Source organism: Mytilus trossulus, chromosome 7 (genome assembly GCF_036588685.1).
Source record: "Mytilus trossulus isolate FHL-02 chromosome 7, PNRI_Mtr1.1.1.hap1, whole genome shotgun sequence".
Taxonomy (NCBI): domain Eukaryota; kingdom Metazoa; phylum Mollusca; class Bivalvia; order Mytilida; family Mytilidae; genus Mytilus; species Mytilus trossulus.
The window spans coordinates 81,211,428-81,228,196 of NC_086379.1; the positions used below are offsets into that span (position 1 = coordinate 81,211,428).

The 16,769-nt window shown below is 30.3% G+C and overlaps 1 protein-coding gene across 1 annotated transcript; it reads left to right on the forward strand.

Annotated features, from left to right (window-relative positions):
• Positions 1–1,752: 1,752 nt before the first annotated feature.
• LOC134725967 (E3 ubiquitin-protein ligase CHIP-like) lies at positions 1,753–10,858 on the forward strand. Its single transcript, XM_063590303.1, has 7 exons — positions 1,753–1,960; positions 2,545–2,743; positions 3,490–3,655; positions 5,095–5,173; positions 5,894–5,950; positions 7,839–7,955; positions 8,653–10,858. Exons 1-7 carry the CDS (start codon positions 1,868–1,870, stop codon positions 8,776–8,778), a joined length of 837 nt encoding a protein of 278 aa, XP_063446373.1. The 5' UTR covers positions 1,753–1,867; the 3' UTR covers positions 8,779–10,858.
• The last annotated feature ends 5,911 nt before the right edge of the window (positions 10,859–16,769 follow it).

Genomic DNA, 16,769 nt, shown 5'->3' on the forward strand with positions numbered 1-16,769 from the left:
ATTGCATATTCAAGAACACAGAACACAGAAATTCATTAATCTTAGATTTGAGATGATCTGTGGGACAATTAAAACACTCAAATATTTAAATAGACAATATAGACAATATTTTATTCGCACAAACACATTTACATTAAATGGTTATGGCATACAAAGTTAAGACAATAAACTTACAATAGTTAAATTGATTACAATTATATTAGAGTGACAGTGGTATTCACAGCAAAGAAGAAAAAAGTAATAAAGATGTAAATATGATGAGAAACAGTACAAAGAAAAGGTGTGTAATGAGTTGGATAATTGTGTAGACTCCAATCCTAAAGTTTTCTGGAAATTGATTAACAAACTTGACCAGTCATCAACTTGTAAAACAAACTAATCATTACCTTATAATTCTTTTAAGGAACACTTTGAAAAACTAACTCTTGAACATCCCGAAGTGAATCGTTTTTCAGGAAAATGCCACGAAAATCTTTGAAAGTCTAAAGGCTAAATTACCTTTTAATAATGATATAAATGAGCTTTAATGGTGTAATCACACCAAGTGAAGTCGTAAAGGCCATCAAATCACTAAAGAATGGTGAAAGTCCATCCTTTGGTTTTTAATCGAATGAGATGATAAAAAATGGTACCAACTCTATATTTCATATAAAATTTATGAAAAAAATGCTTGGGGTCACTGTAAAACTTCCAACCATGCATGTCGTAGTGAGCTTGGTAGACTCCCTTAAAAGCTTAAATTTTGTTGTCTTCCATGAAATTTTTAGATCAATTAATCTCATCTAACAAGATCTTAGCTCATGACATATTAATTCAAACAAGAGAAAACAACCTATGGACAAGTACTGTGAAGAAATGTATCCAAAGTCTGGCTTTCTCGTATTTAACATCTTTTAATGTGCCTATTAAACCTATGCTTGCTCAAATAAAACAACGAATTCATGACCAAATTTACTGACAAGAACATAATTTATATATATTACAGAATCCTAAATTATCATTTTTTTTCATATTTTTTTTTCGAATAAACGTGCACACTATGTTTACCAGTTGAATATGTTGAAAGATAGGGCACCTTTGTCAAAGCTATTGCTAAGTGCACACAATCTTAAGCTTGACAAAAACTTATCTTGCACTGCTCAAAATATGGACCACTAAGAAAAGTTCTTATATTAAATTGTCCAATTCTTAAAATTATGGAAAACAATCCAAAACTGAATATATCAAACTACCACTAAATAGACTTAAGCAATACTGTAATAATGTGTTATAGTAGTCTCAGAGCAAGTGTAGAAAAACACTTAGATTAATATCATCTTTTACTGATTAATCAATCATTTGAATTAAGGAAAAATGTCCTATAATGATCTATAATAAATGAGTAATATGAACAATTTGAAGCTATAACATACCGTTGAACAAACTTATATCAGTAGCCTATTCTAAATTAATCTATATATATTGATATATTTATACTTGAACTGCACCGGTTCATTGTTCGAAATATGCCTGCAGTATTGCTTAATTGCTGCATCATTACAATTTGTATACTAGTTGTATGGGCCGTTGCCAATTATTGTAATTGAGTTTGTGCCAACAAAATATTTGTATTTGTATGTTGTGATTATTGTTCTTGTGTTAATGTATGTTTTGATATTCGGTCTAAATCTCTCTAAAAATTCCGGAAGTTTTCATGGTTTAGCCGTCGTTGTAATTAATTTTGTGTTGGTCATAGAAACGTTTGAAAACAAGACAATTTTCGTTGTAATTACAAGGACATGTTTGACCTTGAATTTAAGGAAAACATATCTTGATTTCTTGCTAAATTCCCCTTTAAATACTCCTTTGCTTTCTCTGAGCGTTAAGTATGAGTGCTGCTGCAGATCTTAAAAATCAAGGCAACAAATATTTTGCTAATAGAAGTTTTGATTCGGCGATTAATTGTTATTCAAAAGCTATCGTAAGTGAATGAAATAATGACTGAATAATGAAAAAAAAATAAACACTTGTGCCAAATTTGTTGATCTTCTTTTCATTGAGACTACAACATACATGTAGTACACCAGCTATGTTGAAAAAAACTGTTATAATGTAAAGACTATTTGTGCAATCTTGTCCCCAGCTGATCTGTCCCCAACTTAATCCAATTAAAAGTTGAATTACATGTACACATGAACATGATCATGGTGATGAAAAATGTGTAACTTTCATGACTTTTTTTAAAATCATATTTAATAGGACTTTACCTTACTACAGATTCATTAGCATAACATATAGTGGCAGCTGAGGTTGAAACAAACATTTTTTTTTCTCAGGGTCCAAAACAAATAATTTTTTTCACCAAAAACTGGCAACAAACTTTTTTTTTCCAAAAAAAAACATAATAAAAATATTGAGTAATAAATCAAAAAGGAAGACGAAATGACATAGCTATGCACAAATTGTGAACATGGTGAACATAAATGTTTCCTCCTAAATTTAAAAAAAAAAAATTGTTTTGTGACTGTGAGGAAATTACATGTAAAATTTATGTCTTTTTTTCAGTTGAAAAGTCCTAATACATCAACTTACTTCACAAACAGAGCATTATGTTATTTAAAAATGAAAAAGTGGGATTTAGCTCAACAAGATTGTCGTCGTGCCTTAGATTTAGACAGATCTTTGGTGAAAGGACATTTTTTCATGGGACAAGCCTTGGTTGAGCTTTGCTTGTATGATGAAGCTATTGCAAGTTTGATGAGAGGTAAATATTAAATAAGTATATATATGAATCAATATACAAATTGAAAACTTTTTCTGTCAATTCTGAAATTACATATATTATTTATAATCGTTTGTTAAAAATATGACAACTCAAGAATTACATTTTTTATGATTTAAATTTTAAAATACACCAAAAAAGAAAATGAGGATAAACTCATAAAAATACAGTACTTGAAAGGCCACACTATAATAGTATAGAGAATGGAACATTTGATTTAAAATATTGAGGCTGAAAAAAAAATTCACAAAATTACTGTGTATGCCATCTTATGGTTATTACAATGAAACATTTGTTCTGGTTACTTATATTCTAACTAGTGTCTTCTTCGAAGCTTTAATACAATTAGTTGTATTTTACTGCATATCTTTTTGCTATCAATTTTATGAACAATATTGTTGCAACAAATACATTTTGTAAGGAATGTTGTCTAGTGTTTGCAATACTTGTTCCTTGAATGTTGTTTTTTCCCATAGGGTACTTGCTCCTTGTTTCAGTATTTTTTTTGGTGTTTCATGCAGATAGAGTCAACACATGTGACCACAACCCATGCATCCTTTTATCATTATCTGACTTACCTCTTTACTTAGTCTGATATATCCATTTATCATGTTAATGAAACCAGTTTTTTTTTTATGTTCAACATAACTTTCTAAGGGGTTAAGATTGTGTCATATAAAAACAAAGCAATCATTTGGATTTTATTTGACCTTTTTATTATGTTGCAGCAAATGATTTAGCCAAAGAACAAAAGTTAAACTTTGGAGATGATATAGCAGGTGCTCTTAGAATGGCCAAGAAAAGAAGATGGAATGCAATAGAAGAAAAACGTATTAAAGAGGAAATAGAATTACAGTCTTATATAAATAATCTCATTATTGAAGACAAAAAGAGGCAAGTCTTTATTATAATCAATCATAAGTATTAAAAGAAGATGTTACATTATTTTTCATATAACTGAATGGAGAGTTGTCTCATTGGCATTTGTACCAAATCTTTTTATCTCTACATGTACATGTATATATAGTTTTGAAACTCAAGGAATCCTCTGTCATTTTTTTGTAAATTATCAAGAACCCATTCTTACTGATTTAAAAATAAAAAGATATGATATGATTGTCAATGAGACAACTATCCATCAGAGTCCATATTACATGGATGTAAGCAGCTACAATTGTATAGGTCACTTTCCGGCCTTCACCAGTAAGCTAAATGTCCTGACATGTCAAAATGTAAAAAAAGAAAAAGCATTTATGATCCTGATTTGAGACAGGCACATACAGAACATGGCAGGGTTAAACATGATTTTTTGAGCATTAAGGGGTCTAAATCATTTTTTTTTAAATTTAATATAGGATTTCTCTATATTTTTCTATAAATGAATTTTGTCTTATACTTAATAGAAAAATGAAATAAAAAATGGGGTCAAAGTTCATTTAAACTCTCAATCTGCCTTCAAAAGAAGCATACATTTTTGTTAATGTCCTTTTTTTCTGTTGAACTAATAGGAGAAAAAGGCGGTAATATCGAAATAAAAAAAGAACTTAATTACAGAAATCGCTTAAATTTTACAATTATTCAGGTTATGTACAGCTTATTCGAAAAACAACAATAAAGAATATAGGTCATTAATGAGTTAAAAAGATATTTAAATTTTAATGCCAAAAGTGGCATTTTTGCACCAAAGGGAGATAATTTGGAGCTTTTTCAATGATATCTACATTTTAAATGTCACCTGGGCCAACACGACTTGATTTTTTGGAATGATTTTTGTACCATATGATAAAGTAACAACTACTCAAGGTAATAAATCAAATGTGTAATGAAAAATTAATTATTTTTATTTTTTCTGAAAATCTTATACCTGCGAGCCTCCTTAAACCCTCAAACTAACATCAGACGGTGTTATAACAACAAAACACACCATAAACACAAAAATTAAAAATCAGTTGGTAACAGCTTGACTTATCATGATCAGATACCCCTGAAGCATAAGAAACAACTAAGAAAAACACACAAAAGTGAAAAGACGCAAATTAGTGATCTTAGAATACAGTGTTAACAAAACTAAACTGCATGTATTTAAATCAATTGTTTTTTTTATAAAAGATATATATGAAAAATATGATATATTATATAACAATAGAATAATGTGTTATAAAAAATGACTTTTGTTGAATTTAGATGTTGGTCTTTTTGTCAAAAAGAAGTAAAATTATTTTAAGGCAGACTATGTTACATGTCAGTGCATTGTATTCATTAAACAGTGCATTGTATTTGTACCTTATAAAAGATAAATAAGTTTAATGTACATGGCAATCATTGTTCTACAGGAAACTGGAGAAACTTTGTGAAGAGACCTCTGACCAAGAAAGTTTTACAGAAGTACAGAATGCATTAGAAGAAGATAATGTAAGATAAACAGAATATAATTTACTGGTACAGGGATCAATATTTCTGTAAAAGTCAAGTTAGCACATTTTAAAACAGTTATAAATTTTTTCTTTCGTAGAAAATTAATAGGTTGTGTTTTAATTTTTTCCACACAAATGTAAGGAGTTTAAAATAAAACATCATTATATTGTGTATTATATGAGTATGCTTTATTGTCCATTTCATTAGCCACAGATAGAACAAAATGATTTTTATGCCCCACCTACATGTATGATAGTAGAGGGGCATTATGTTTTCTGGTCTGTGCTTCCATTCGTTCCTTCGTCCATTCCTTCCTTTGTCCATCCGTTCGTTCATCTGTCTGTCTGTCTGTCCCGCTTCAGGTTAAAGTTTTTGGTCAAGGTAGTTTTTGATGAAGTTGAAGTCGATTGGACTTCAAACTTTGTACACATGTTCCATATGATATGATCTTTCTAATTTTAATGCCAAATTAGAGTTTTTACCCCAATTTCACAGTCAATTGAACATAGAAAATGATTGTGCTAGTGGGGCATTTGTGTACTGGGGACACATTCTTGTTTATTAATTCTTTAGTATAATTTGTCTAAGCCTATTTGTTTTATATCATATTTCCCCAAAATAAGGATTTTTTTAGTACATTCAACACTGCTTGTTGAGTGGTTTATAAATTAATACATGTATTGAGTAAAATTTGATACAATGATTTATTTCTTACAGGACACAAGAATAAAAGATGTTAATGAGTTATTTTCCCAGTTAGACCACAGACGAAAGGTAGATCATTATTGTAAATTTGAAATAAAAACTTACATATACATACATAAGTTTTTCTACTAAGTTTTTATTCAATAGATATAAGAAAATATGATATGAGTGCCAATGAGACAACTCTCAAACCAAGTCACAATTTGTAAAAGTAAACCATAGGTCAAAGTATGGTCTTTAACACAGAGCCTAGGCTCACACAGAAAAACAAGCTAAAATGGGACCCAAAATTGCTAGTGTAAAACAATTCTAAAAGGAAAACCAACAGTCTAATCTATATTAAAAACAAGAAGCAAGAAAACATGTATGAACCACAATGTGTTACCACATCAACATAAAACAACCAAGTTTTTCTGCTGAATTTTTATTTGAGACAAGGTCTCTAATAACAGTGTTCTCCCCTGGATTTCGGGATAGCACCAGGGTAACGTGGGCCTGGTAAAATAATTTGTACAATGTGTAGTGCTGTGTTGCTTTGCTTACCTTTATTTCTAGATACTGTTGTTTTCATTTCTTTTGTTTTGTTTAAATACTGTGGTACTGTGTTAGTCAGAAAATTATTGGTAAAAGAGAAGTAAATCAATAAATAATAATTTTTATACTTGGACATCTTTTTAAAATAAATAAACATGATTCATTACTATAAAATAATTAGAGTTAAAACCTATGATCAATTAAAATAAAATATAATTTAAAGGTTCAATTGATTTTTTTTTCTATTTTCTAGTTTTGTATATATATATTGCAAAAGCAAATTTACAGATCTAACATTGTTGGGTTGATGTTTAGACCAGTTGTATATATATATAAAAGGATTTCTGTCTTGAGGAGACTTAAAATTTACAAGAACTAATATTGATTTATTACTTGAACCAGTTTCCATCTTAACTTCTACTAAAAAAAAACATATACTTTTTAACATTTTGCCATAAATATAGATTTCATGTAATTAAAATATTGACCTTTCTTGTGTATTTGGTGGTGACCAAACATAGATACAACCTAAATGCTGCACTAAAAAATTGATCTTTATTTGTAATGATTCATATAAAAAGAATTTTCTAGTTAAGTAACCATTTTCAATGTCAACAACAAAGTCTCCCCCCCCCCGCCTAAATAAGTAGATATAAACAAATTTTAGCATGTGCTTATGGAGATTGTTTACTATTTCATTTATTTGAAGGTACAGTCATGCTTTTTATTATTAAATAGATTGCAATTAATTGTAAATAAACTTGAATTTTAAACTTGATTTAACTGGGTCAAGTCATCTGTTTTGACGGACAAGCTGAGGCCGTAGTTATTTGTGATAATAAAATTAGAATATCTTAATTAAAACCTGAGACTACAATAACACAGTTATAGTAGCCTCAGTTAAAACACAAAACAATCATGTTACAAGTGTTGATTACATGAATTAAATTAAATCAACAAGGTTAACCTCATAAGTAAATTGATCATGTGGTGTAAACAATCTGGGTTAGAACTGGTTTGAACTGGTCAAATTTCGTTCGAAAATTTTAGCACCACAGATAAGAATAATACATCGGGGTAAGACTGATAGAACCACGGTAAAAAATTATACATCGTTGAGATGTGAGACGTGAGACCTCTTTGGCTGACTATATCTGTACAACATATTACTTATTTGTAGATATTGAGATTGCTGATATAGATTTTTACAATATTTTCTTTTGATGGACCTCACTTTATACTTCTCAAGACAGGATTATTCATGTAATATCAATGCTATTTCTTTGTAAATATCCAGTTCAATTTTGAGAACCAGTTTAACAGAACATACTAGCATTTGAAGAAATGAAACCATAGACATAAATGGGTATAAAGATTCAGTTTTTCTGTTGTTTCATTTTTGGCATTTCTACTGTTATTTCAGACAAGAGATGTTCCTGATTATTTATGTGGGAAGATAAGTTTTGAATTGATGAGGGAACCAGTCATTACACCCTCAGGAATAACATATGATAAAAAGGACATTGTGGAACATCTACAGGTATACTATGTCAGAACATAAGAACATTATTTGGTTTTGTAGACTATGTTTCTTATATGCTATAGAAGAAGTAGACTTATGTACTACATTTGTTACTACATTTAAACATTCTAATCCATAGGCGGATCCAGGGGGCCCCCCTTTTGTGGGAAAAATTTGGTTGATTATATAGGGAATCACTGAAGGATGACTGGAGTGGACCCCCCTTAGGTCAGTCATCAGGCCCCCTCCATTTAGGAAAAGTTCTGGATCTGCCACTGTAATCTATTGCAGTATGATCGTATCCATTTGTTTAAAACTACATATAGATATAAGAAGATGTGGTATGAGTGCCAATGAGACAACTCTCCAGAGACCATCCGATATGATATTCAGAACATCATTGATCTATAACAATGTATATGATTGGAGTAAATTGAATCTAGGTAACAGTTTCTATGTGGAGATTATTTGTTTATATTTTATCAATGATATCAATACATAAGATTATGCCATTACATACAGCAAATCAAGATGTGCAACCAAACCAAAACAACAACATTGCTCAGGTCTGGATAGCAAGTCTTTTTCAATGGCAGAATCAGATGCTAAAGCATTAAAGTTTTTTTTTTCATCTTCAAATTCAAGAAGTCTTTAAAGGAGAGGGTGGAAAGGTGTTGTATGTTATAACTTGAAATGATCATTTTCTACATTACAGAGAGTTGGCCACTTTGACCCAGTAACTCGTACAGATCTGACACAGGACCAGCTGATTCCAAACCTTGCAATGAAAGAAGTAATAGATACATTTTTAGAGGAAAATCCCTGGGCTGAAGATTATTGAAATATGTAGTGTGTTAATTAATCAAATTAAGAAGTAATTTATACATTAAGTATACTACTCCAGATTAGAGGCAATGATATCATCAGGTTCTGTGAAAAAACAGAGATGTTAAGTTTCATCATAATCATAATCATAATGGTCATTGTCATCATAATCATTATCATCTTTTTCATTATTACCATTTTTAATATTTTTATTGTTTTCATTATCACTCAATTGTGTTTTTATACACCAATCAAAGCCAGGATGTTTTATGGTATACCATTGTCCATCCATCCCTCCATCATCATTTAGTGTGCTACCTCAAATTTGCTTGAACCATTAGTACTAGTATTGATGGAAGAATGCGTCCTATTTCCTTTTCCTTTTTGGCATATTGCATACAAAGTCACAAACCACAAAACAAGTCAGTGTTACAGCAAGTTATAGCTATACTGTAAGCTTTGCATTTGTAGGGATAGGTATTCACATATAACACATTCTTCTATGATAAATATTCAGTTCAGGTAATATCACCTGATTATATCTCAAATAATTTTAAAACTTAAAAAAAGTATCTAATTTAAGTCTCTAAGTCCTGCTTATATTTAGATATATTTTGATTGATTTGCTTTCATTTTGTATGTAAGATAAAAAATAGAGATGCTGTACATTTTCTATTGATATTTTCCTCCTATACATGGTATGAATTTAAATATAGATATAGTGTGTTTTTAATGAAAGAACAATAACAGATAATAAAGTAATATGCCAAATTCTCAATATACCAATTTAAGTTCATACACAATAAGAAAAATCACACTGAATTTGAGCTGATATTTCAATGTCTAGTACTGATTTCCTCTTGATTAAATTTTTCTGTTTGTGATGGTCTTAAAGAATTAAGTGATTCAGTCTGACACAACCAAAATTTATCTAAGAAAGTCAAATAGAGATGTTCAAATACCCTCTAAAACTGTTCAGTAATTATAATATACTTCAATTGATTTTCTTGGGTAACATGACAAAAATGCATTTTTTTGTAAACTTTATATCCACCTTTATTGTTTCTAGTCATAACAAGCATTTATTTATCACATCTATCACATGTAAAAAGTTTCCCCTTATATCAAAGGAAGTTTTACATTTGAAAAAATGACAAGGAAAGTAAAAAGTGTGAGGTTTGATGTGTATGAAATAGATAATCATTGTACACTGACTTTCTGTTAAGAAATCAACTTAAGGTGGTACCTAACACTACAAGAAGATAACTCTGTAAAATCAGCAGAACGTATTATTGACGTTATGTTCATTAGGGAATATTAAGCTTCTGAATGATCAAAATAAGTGTTTGTCAAACTTCTTTATAACCAGTGTAATTTTTGTGATAAAATGGTTGGTTTAAATTTTTTGAAATTTTTATATTTTTGTTAAAGGGTCAAAGCAAATTCTTTGTCAAAATTTTAAGAAAATTAAACGAGCCAAATTAATTTCAGTTAAAGTGTTAGGTACTACCTTAAAAGTAACCAAATAACTGAGGATTGGAAGAATCTGATTGGACCCATGATTTCTGTTAATCTCTTAAGTCATCTATTGCCCCAATTAGGTTGTTTTCAATACAAAAAGTAATGATTATAGTATAATTCACCCTCACACTGTCACAGTACAAGGTTGTTCATATTTTTGTTTTTATGTTAGATATTTTAGCACTGCATTTGATAGGTATACCTGGCCTTCTTGAAAAAAAGAAAGATAATGATACAAATGTTTGTCATGGGTGGAACAAATTTAAAGATACATGTACTAGGCTTTTAATGCAAAGGATGAATAATCTTGGTCATTGAAGTGAAGAAAAAAGAAAAAAAGTTCATAGATTTGTATTCATCTTCATTTCTGATTGTAATGTGTTATGTCTATTACTGTGTTAACATGCTTAAGACTGAATGATTTGTGTCTTAACTTATTGATACGTGTGAGATGTGTGTGTTGTATATGTTTGAATGTATTTGTGTAAGGAGTATGAATATTCTTATTTTTCCATCTGTGATATTATGTATATTGTTATATAAATATTAAGAATAAAGGCTTTAGAAACTATAAATGATGCATCTTTGTTTACTGACCATAGGAACTGAAAACAACTTGGAAACTAAACATTGATGTTTCACTAAAAGTTAATAATTCATCCATACTAATTGATAAATAAAAAAACATATGCTTTTAAGAGATTTATCTTTTCTGAGTTATTTCAGTGGTATAATGCAAATGATGAAATTTAAATTGCAACTCTCAAGTGAGAGGTTCAGCTATCTATAAAACCAAGTTTAAGCCACCATTTTCTACATAAGAAAATGCTTTTACCAAGTCAGGAATATGACAGTTGTTATTCATTTGTTTGATGTGCTTGAGCTTTTGATTTTGCTTTTTCATTGGGGACTTTCCGTTTTGAATTTTACTCGGAGTTCAGTATTCTTGTGATTTCACTTTTTAAAACATGTAGGTTTCATAGTCAGTTAGTTGATCATAAATGAAGGGAAAGAGCGAAATTTCTTCATGAAAATGATGTGTTCATTGCTAGAACAAAAACAGGGGCGAAAGAAATAATATGTTCAACTGCACATCAAATGCCATGATTACCAAAAGAATTTAATTCAATTGCAAAATATTAATTGATTTTTTGCCATTGCTCGGTACACTGCATCACAAATTGTACATGAAAGCATTCCGCACAGTTGCTTCAATTTGATATTTTTTTGTTAATTGCAAAGGAAAACAATTTAAGTTAGCAAAACTTGTATAACCACGCTTTCCATATAATTGAGGAGAGCTTATAATTAACTATTGGTTTATATCTTAATCTGTCTACATTTGGATTTTACTTAAAATATATTAGGTTCCATTATTTCAGTCAACTATTCGTGAGGTAGACTGTAAAACTTATGTAGTGTCGATTTTACTCCCTAATAATTTGGTGTATGTTTTATACCGTATGAACATTCTGAAAACACCATAGAGAGAGGGTATGTACTTCAAACTTTGAAGTTTGAATCATAATGTTAATTATAGATCCAAGATAACAGTGAAAAAATAATAGATTCAAGTTTGAAATCCTCTGTCAATAGCGAGGAACAAATCGATATAATTAGTTATCAAAGGTACCAGGCTTATGCTTTATTACGCCAGCCGCGCATCTCGTCAACATAAAGAGTCATCAGTGATGTTCAGATCAAAATATCTATAAGCCAAACAAACACAAAGTTGAAGAGGATTGAAGACCCAACATTCCAAACAGTTATACCATATACGGCTTAGGTAATCTATGCATGGGATAAGAAAATCTTTAGTAATTCGAAAAAATATAATTTTGTAAACAAGAAATTTATATATTATGACTTTATAATTGATCTTCATGTCAACGCTGAAGTGCTGACTACTGGGCTGGTTATACCCTCGCGGACGAAACGTCCACCAACAGTGGCATCGACTCAGTGGTGTAAATAGTAATAAAAGGTACCAGGCGTATAATTAAATACGCCAGACCCTCTAGGTTGGGTAGTATCATCAATATAAAATCTCATTTGGATATATGACATGGAAGCATTGACTAAATATTGTTTATTGAATGAGAGGACATCATCAATACATCTGCAAATTGGAAAAAAAAACCATTTTTTTGTTTTGTAAATGGCATTTTTCTTCAAGTCGGCCAGCAAGAGGGCACAATTAGTACCCATAGACATATCGTATATCTGTTGAAATGCGAATTACCAACCTCAATTTGGTTGAACAGATAGGGACTTTTAATTGGTGGTCTGACACCATACTGATATCATCCTTTGTGTTTTTCTTTTAATGATCAGTGAGCTTTTATTTACTAGTAACAAAGAAACCATATTGAATAAAACAAATAAATCATTATGCGATCACTGCCATCCGATTTCTTTGGGTTAAACGAACTCATACAATCGGTAATAGAAACTAACCCGTACCTGAGATGGAGTCTGGTATCTTCACAGTTGTAGGGTAAACGACTGTGCGGGACCCTCGTGGGTAATGAACGTGGCAACAAAGTATTCTTAACTGGGTAATTATCTCGAGATAACTTTTCAGTACGACTGTCTTTTAATTTAAGAAAATATCTGTTTGATTTCATTGCCATATATAATAACGTGTGATACACGTGTAAAAATATAATTTACCAGTAAATGCATTTATAACCTAGAGTTATAGTGTCAAAGACTAGCAATCAACGAACTTTGAGCAGAACTATTGTACTCAGACTCAGTAATTTACCAATCAATATACTTGATTAAGAAAGATTCTATATTTTGCAGATTTTAGGAATACTGCTTTATCAAAAGTTGCTAAGACAGGGCTAAACCAATCAAATTAAGGTCATCACTCAAGAAATTTTACCGTCGCCATCATGAGCTGATTGGCCATTATGACAAAAGAGTGTCAGAAATCATATCTAATACTTTTCAATAGTCATAATAACCTTCCATCCTTACCGAACTGAACAAAGAAATAACACGACGGATGCCGTATACGGTGCAGGAAATGCCAACCCTTCCGGAGAACATGATTTCCCTCCCGGATTTTAGTGGAGTACGTGTTGTTTCTTTTTTTATTATTTATAACTGTTGATGTTAATGTCTTTTGGATTTGTGAGTCTTTGTTTACTCATTGGTTTTGATTGTTATTGTCTTAGGTGAAATCAGCAGTAAAAAGAATAAGAGCTTTTACACTCTTACATTAATTGAAAATCATTTAGCAAAACAGAAATTCCATGTCTTCTTATTTTAATAAACTATTACTCAATTAATGTATACTGTTTGAAAGACACTACTAATTGTTATTGTGAAAAGCATTGCGTATTTGATGACAATCGATATAATTGCTTCCCTATATATGAAACAACAATAGAAAACACGGTAAATATGAAAAAAAATAACAAAATTGTAATTTGATTGTATCTGAATTTATGATTATTTTTTTAGGCAATTTTCGAAAATATTTTAAGTTAAACTATTTTTCATTATTGTTTTAATATTACCTGAGATAAATCTATGATAATCTAGAAAAAATAATTATACAACTCCTACGATGATGTAGGTGTCGTTTTTTTAGCTATTTTATTTGTTTTATTCAATCTTTTTAAAACTATTAATGTCAAATGAAAGTTATAACTTTTATTCTATATACCACTATTTACGTTTTTGTTTGTTTTCTGCATGAGTTACTAAATAACTGCGATGTTTCAGGTGCAGACGTCATTAAATCAAATGCAATGTTTAACATTTTTCAATGACTTAACGTGGACCTGTACGCCTCTCGCAGACTGACTTGTGTCAAAAAGAACAATAGAAATTATAGCTTGATGGCACTGCAATCTTTCAATAATATATTTAAACATAAAGGAATGATAAATAATATTCTAATACAACTTGGATGTAACAATTTTTTCCATTGGCTTAAAGTTGCCGTCAAATCCACAGTTGACCAGGCGTAACTAAGGAGGAACCCGCCATTTTGAATTGATGAATCAACAAATGTTCGAATACTACTATATAATCGAAAATAAAACAACAACTTCCTCGAATTCGCCGTTGTAATGTAATTTTATCTGAATTTGAAGCGTACAGGTAACGTAATATCCTTCAGTTTGTAAGTTTTCATTTGTATGACGTCACGTTTAGCCATCACGTCTTTGTGCCAAAATCATTCATGAAGTTTCGCGGATTTTTTTTATTAGACAAATTTAGACATTTTTTCAAGTTTTATCGTATTTTTTCTTTTTGTAATGCATTAGAATCGGAATAACAGTACTGTAGTTGAAGAGTTGCCACCGTCAATTTTGATTTGACGGTCGCAAATCTCCGTTTTACTGTCTCCGCTAAGCGTCGCCAGTAAAACTGCATTTGCGACCGTCAAATCTTCAATTGACGGTGGCAACTCTTCAACTACAGTACTGTTATTCCTTAAATGTTTCAATTAACTGTTGATAGAATCAAAGCATAACATACAGATATTATTGATTTATTCAAAATAAATTTTCTGCATGCATTTTGTTTTGTCAATTTGTTTTACAACCATATCATCACCGCTAAGCCACAAATTATAAAGAAACATATATAAATAGGCTGAATTTTAAAAGAAATAACAATATGATTGATGAAAAGAAATCTTCCGTTTTTCGTTAGTTTACAAAACAGTGGAAAACTGAAAACGGTAGCCAAACCTCTCACTTGTATAAAAATAGCATCAAATTTCATTATATAATGACAACGGTGTTAAACAAAACAAACAGACTAATAGGTAAAAATGTCAAAAAATGGGGTACAACAGTCACCATTTGTGTTATAATCTTAAACTCTATAAAACAAACAAATATTTAACAAAGAAGCACAATGTTCTTTCACTCATTATAAAGTTCCCACTATGTTGACAATGTAATCCGTTTGTGAATATATAAATAACTCTACTGAATATAAATTCTTATGGTTATCCATATGGTACGACTAAATATGTGATAGGATAAAGGAACGTACGTATCGCGTATTAATAAGTGAATTTCAAACCTCAAAAACACAGATAGCTCAGATTTGTTGATAAAAAGTACTTGATAAACCAAACTTATTGCAAACATTGTCCAGCACTACATAACTATAACAAAAAATACCACCAAAAATGTTGCTCTCTTTATTCCATTATGAAATTTAACCAAACTTGTTTTACTGTCACTAAAGGGTGTATCTTAGTTAAACAACATATGCGCATCATTGCCTAAGTACACATTGAATATAAAATACTAAAGTACTGCTTTGGATAAATATTAATATTCTATAGGTAGCATGCATTCGGTGCAATTTCAAGTCACATCAAACTGGTTTTACCACTGGCGAAATGGTTAAAAGCATACAAAGTACCCTTATTATTAGAGCGTCATTGATTTTTTAGATGAAACACGCGTCTCACGAATCAAACCTCAATCCTTTTATATACGATGAGGTTACTTACAATCATTGGGTCGATGTCACTGCTGGCGGAAGTTTTCTCCATGATGGTATCACCGACCCAAGCCTCAACACTTTTTTGTTGATGAAGTGTTTTTGGTATAGTCAGAATTGCAAAAGAACTGCTTACATTGTTTTCTTCAAAATACACCGTAAGACCTTTCGTAATTGTATGTCCTCAAAACTCGTCGATTTCTAACTTTATTTGACTTATTCAACATTTTTAACCTGAGGATTTTTCATGAGTCTTTTTTAGACAAAACACGAGTCTGGCATACAACATGTAAATCCTGGTAGTGAATTTATTTATTTGTTTTCCTTCAATCCCTCATAATGAAATCAACTAATTTTAGATGTTTGTTGTCGAAGATAGCATTTTCATGAACTGAATGACATGTAATTGACCAAAAAACATTTTTTACAATTATAGTCAAAAGTAAATTCACAATAATACTTATAATAGTCCTAAATCAAATGGCAAAATCAAAAGCTCAAACACATCAAACGAATGGATAACAACTGTCATATTGTTGACTTGGTACAGGCATTTTCTTATGAAGAAATGTAATATTCTGAAATGAAATGAAAATATAGAAAAAATCAAACAAAGACAGAAAAGACATGGTGCCAACAGGTTTGTTACCAGTTATCAGCAGAAAAGACCATTTTTGTTTTAAATTTTCATCCTAGTTTACAATATATCTATTGGATTATGTACAACAGTTACATAAAAATAATATTTTAAAAAGACCATTCTGTAAGATACCAACGTTCGATGAGTGTGAAAGTTTCAATCATGAAATTTAACATCTTTTCGGTAAACAGTATCTGTCTGTTATGGATGATATATTTGAAGAAAACAGATGTGACACAGCTTTTTCAGAAAAAAATCTTGGATTGTATTGCCAATTTATTGTTTTGAAATCGTTAGATCGTGTTTTACAATGTATTTGAAAAAGTTTTCATATATGAAAAATATATATTCTGGGATAGAAA

Excerpts from the sequence above, each read along its gene's own strand:
- LOC134725967 (XM_063590303.1), top strand. The coding sequence starts at position 1,868 with ATGAGTGCTGCTGCAGATCTTAAAAATCAAGGCAACAAATATTTTGCT. Across the intron at positions 1,961-2,544 it reads ATTGTTATTCAAAAGCTATC|TTGAAAAGTCCTAATACATC; the intron begins GTAAGTGAATGA and ends TCTTTTTTTCAG. Across the intron at positions 5,174-5,893 it reads ATGCATTAGAAGAAGATAAT|GACACAAGAATAAAAGATGT; the intron begins GTAAGATAAACA and ends TATTTCTTACAG.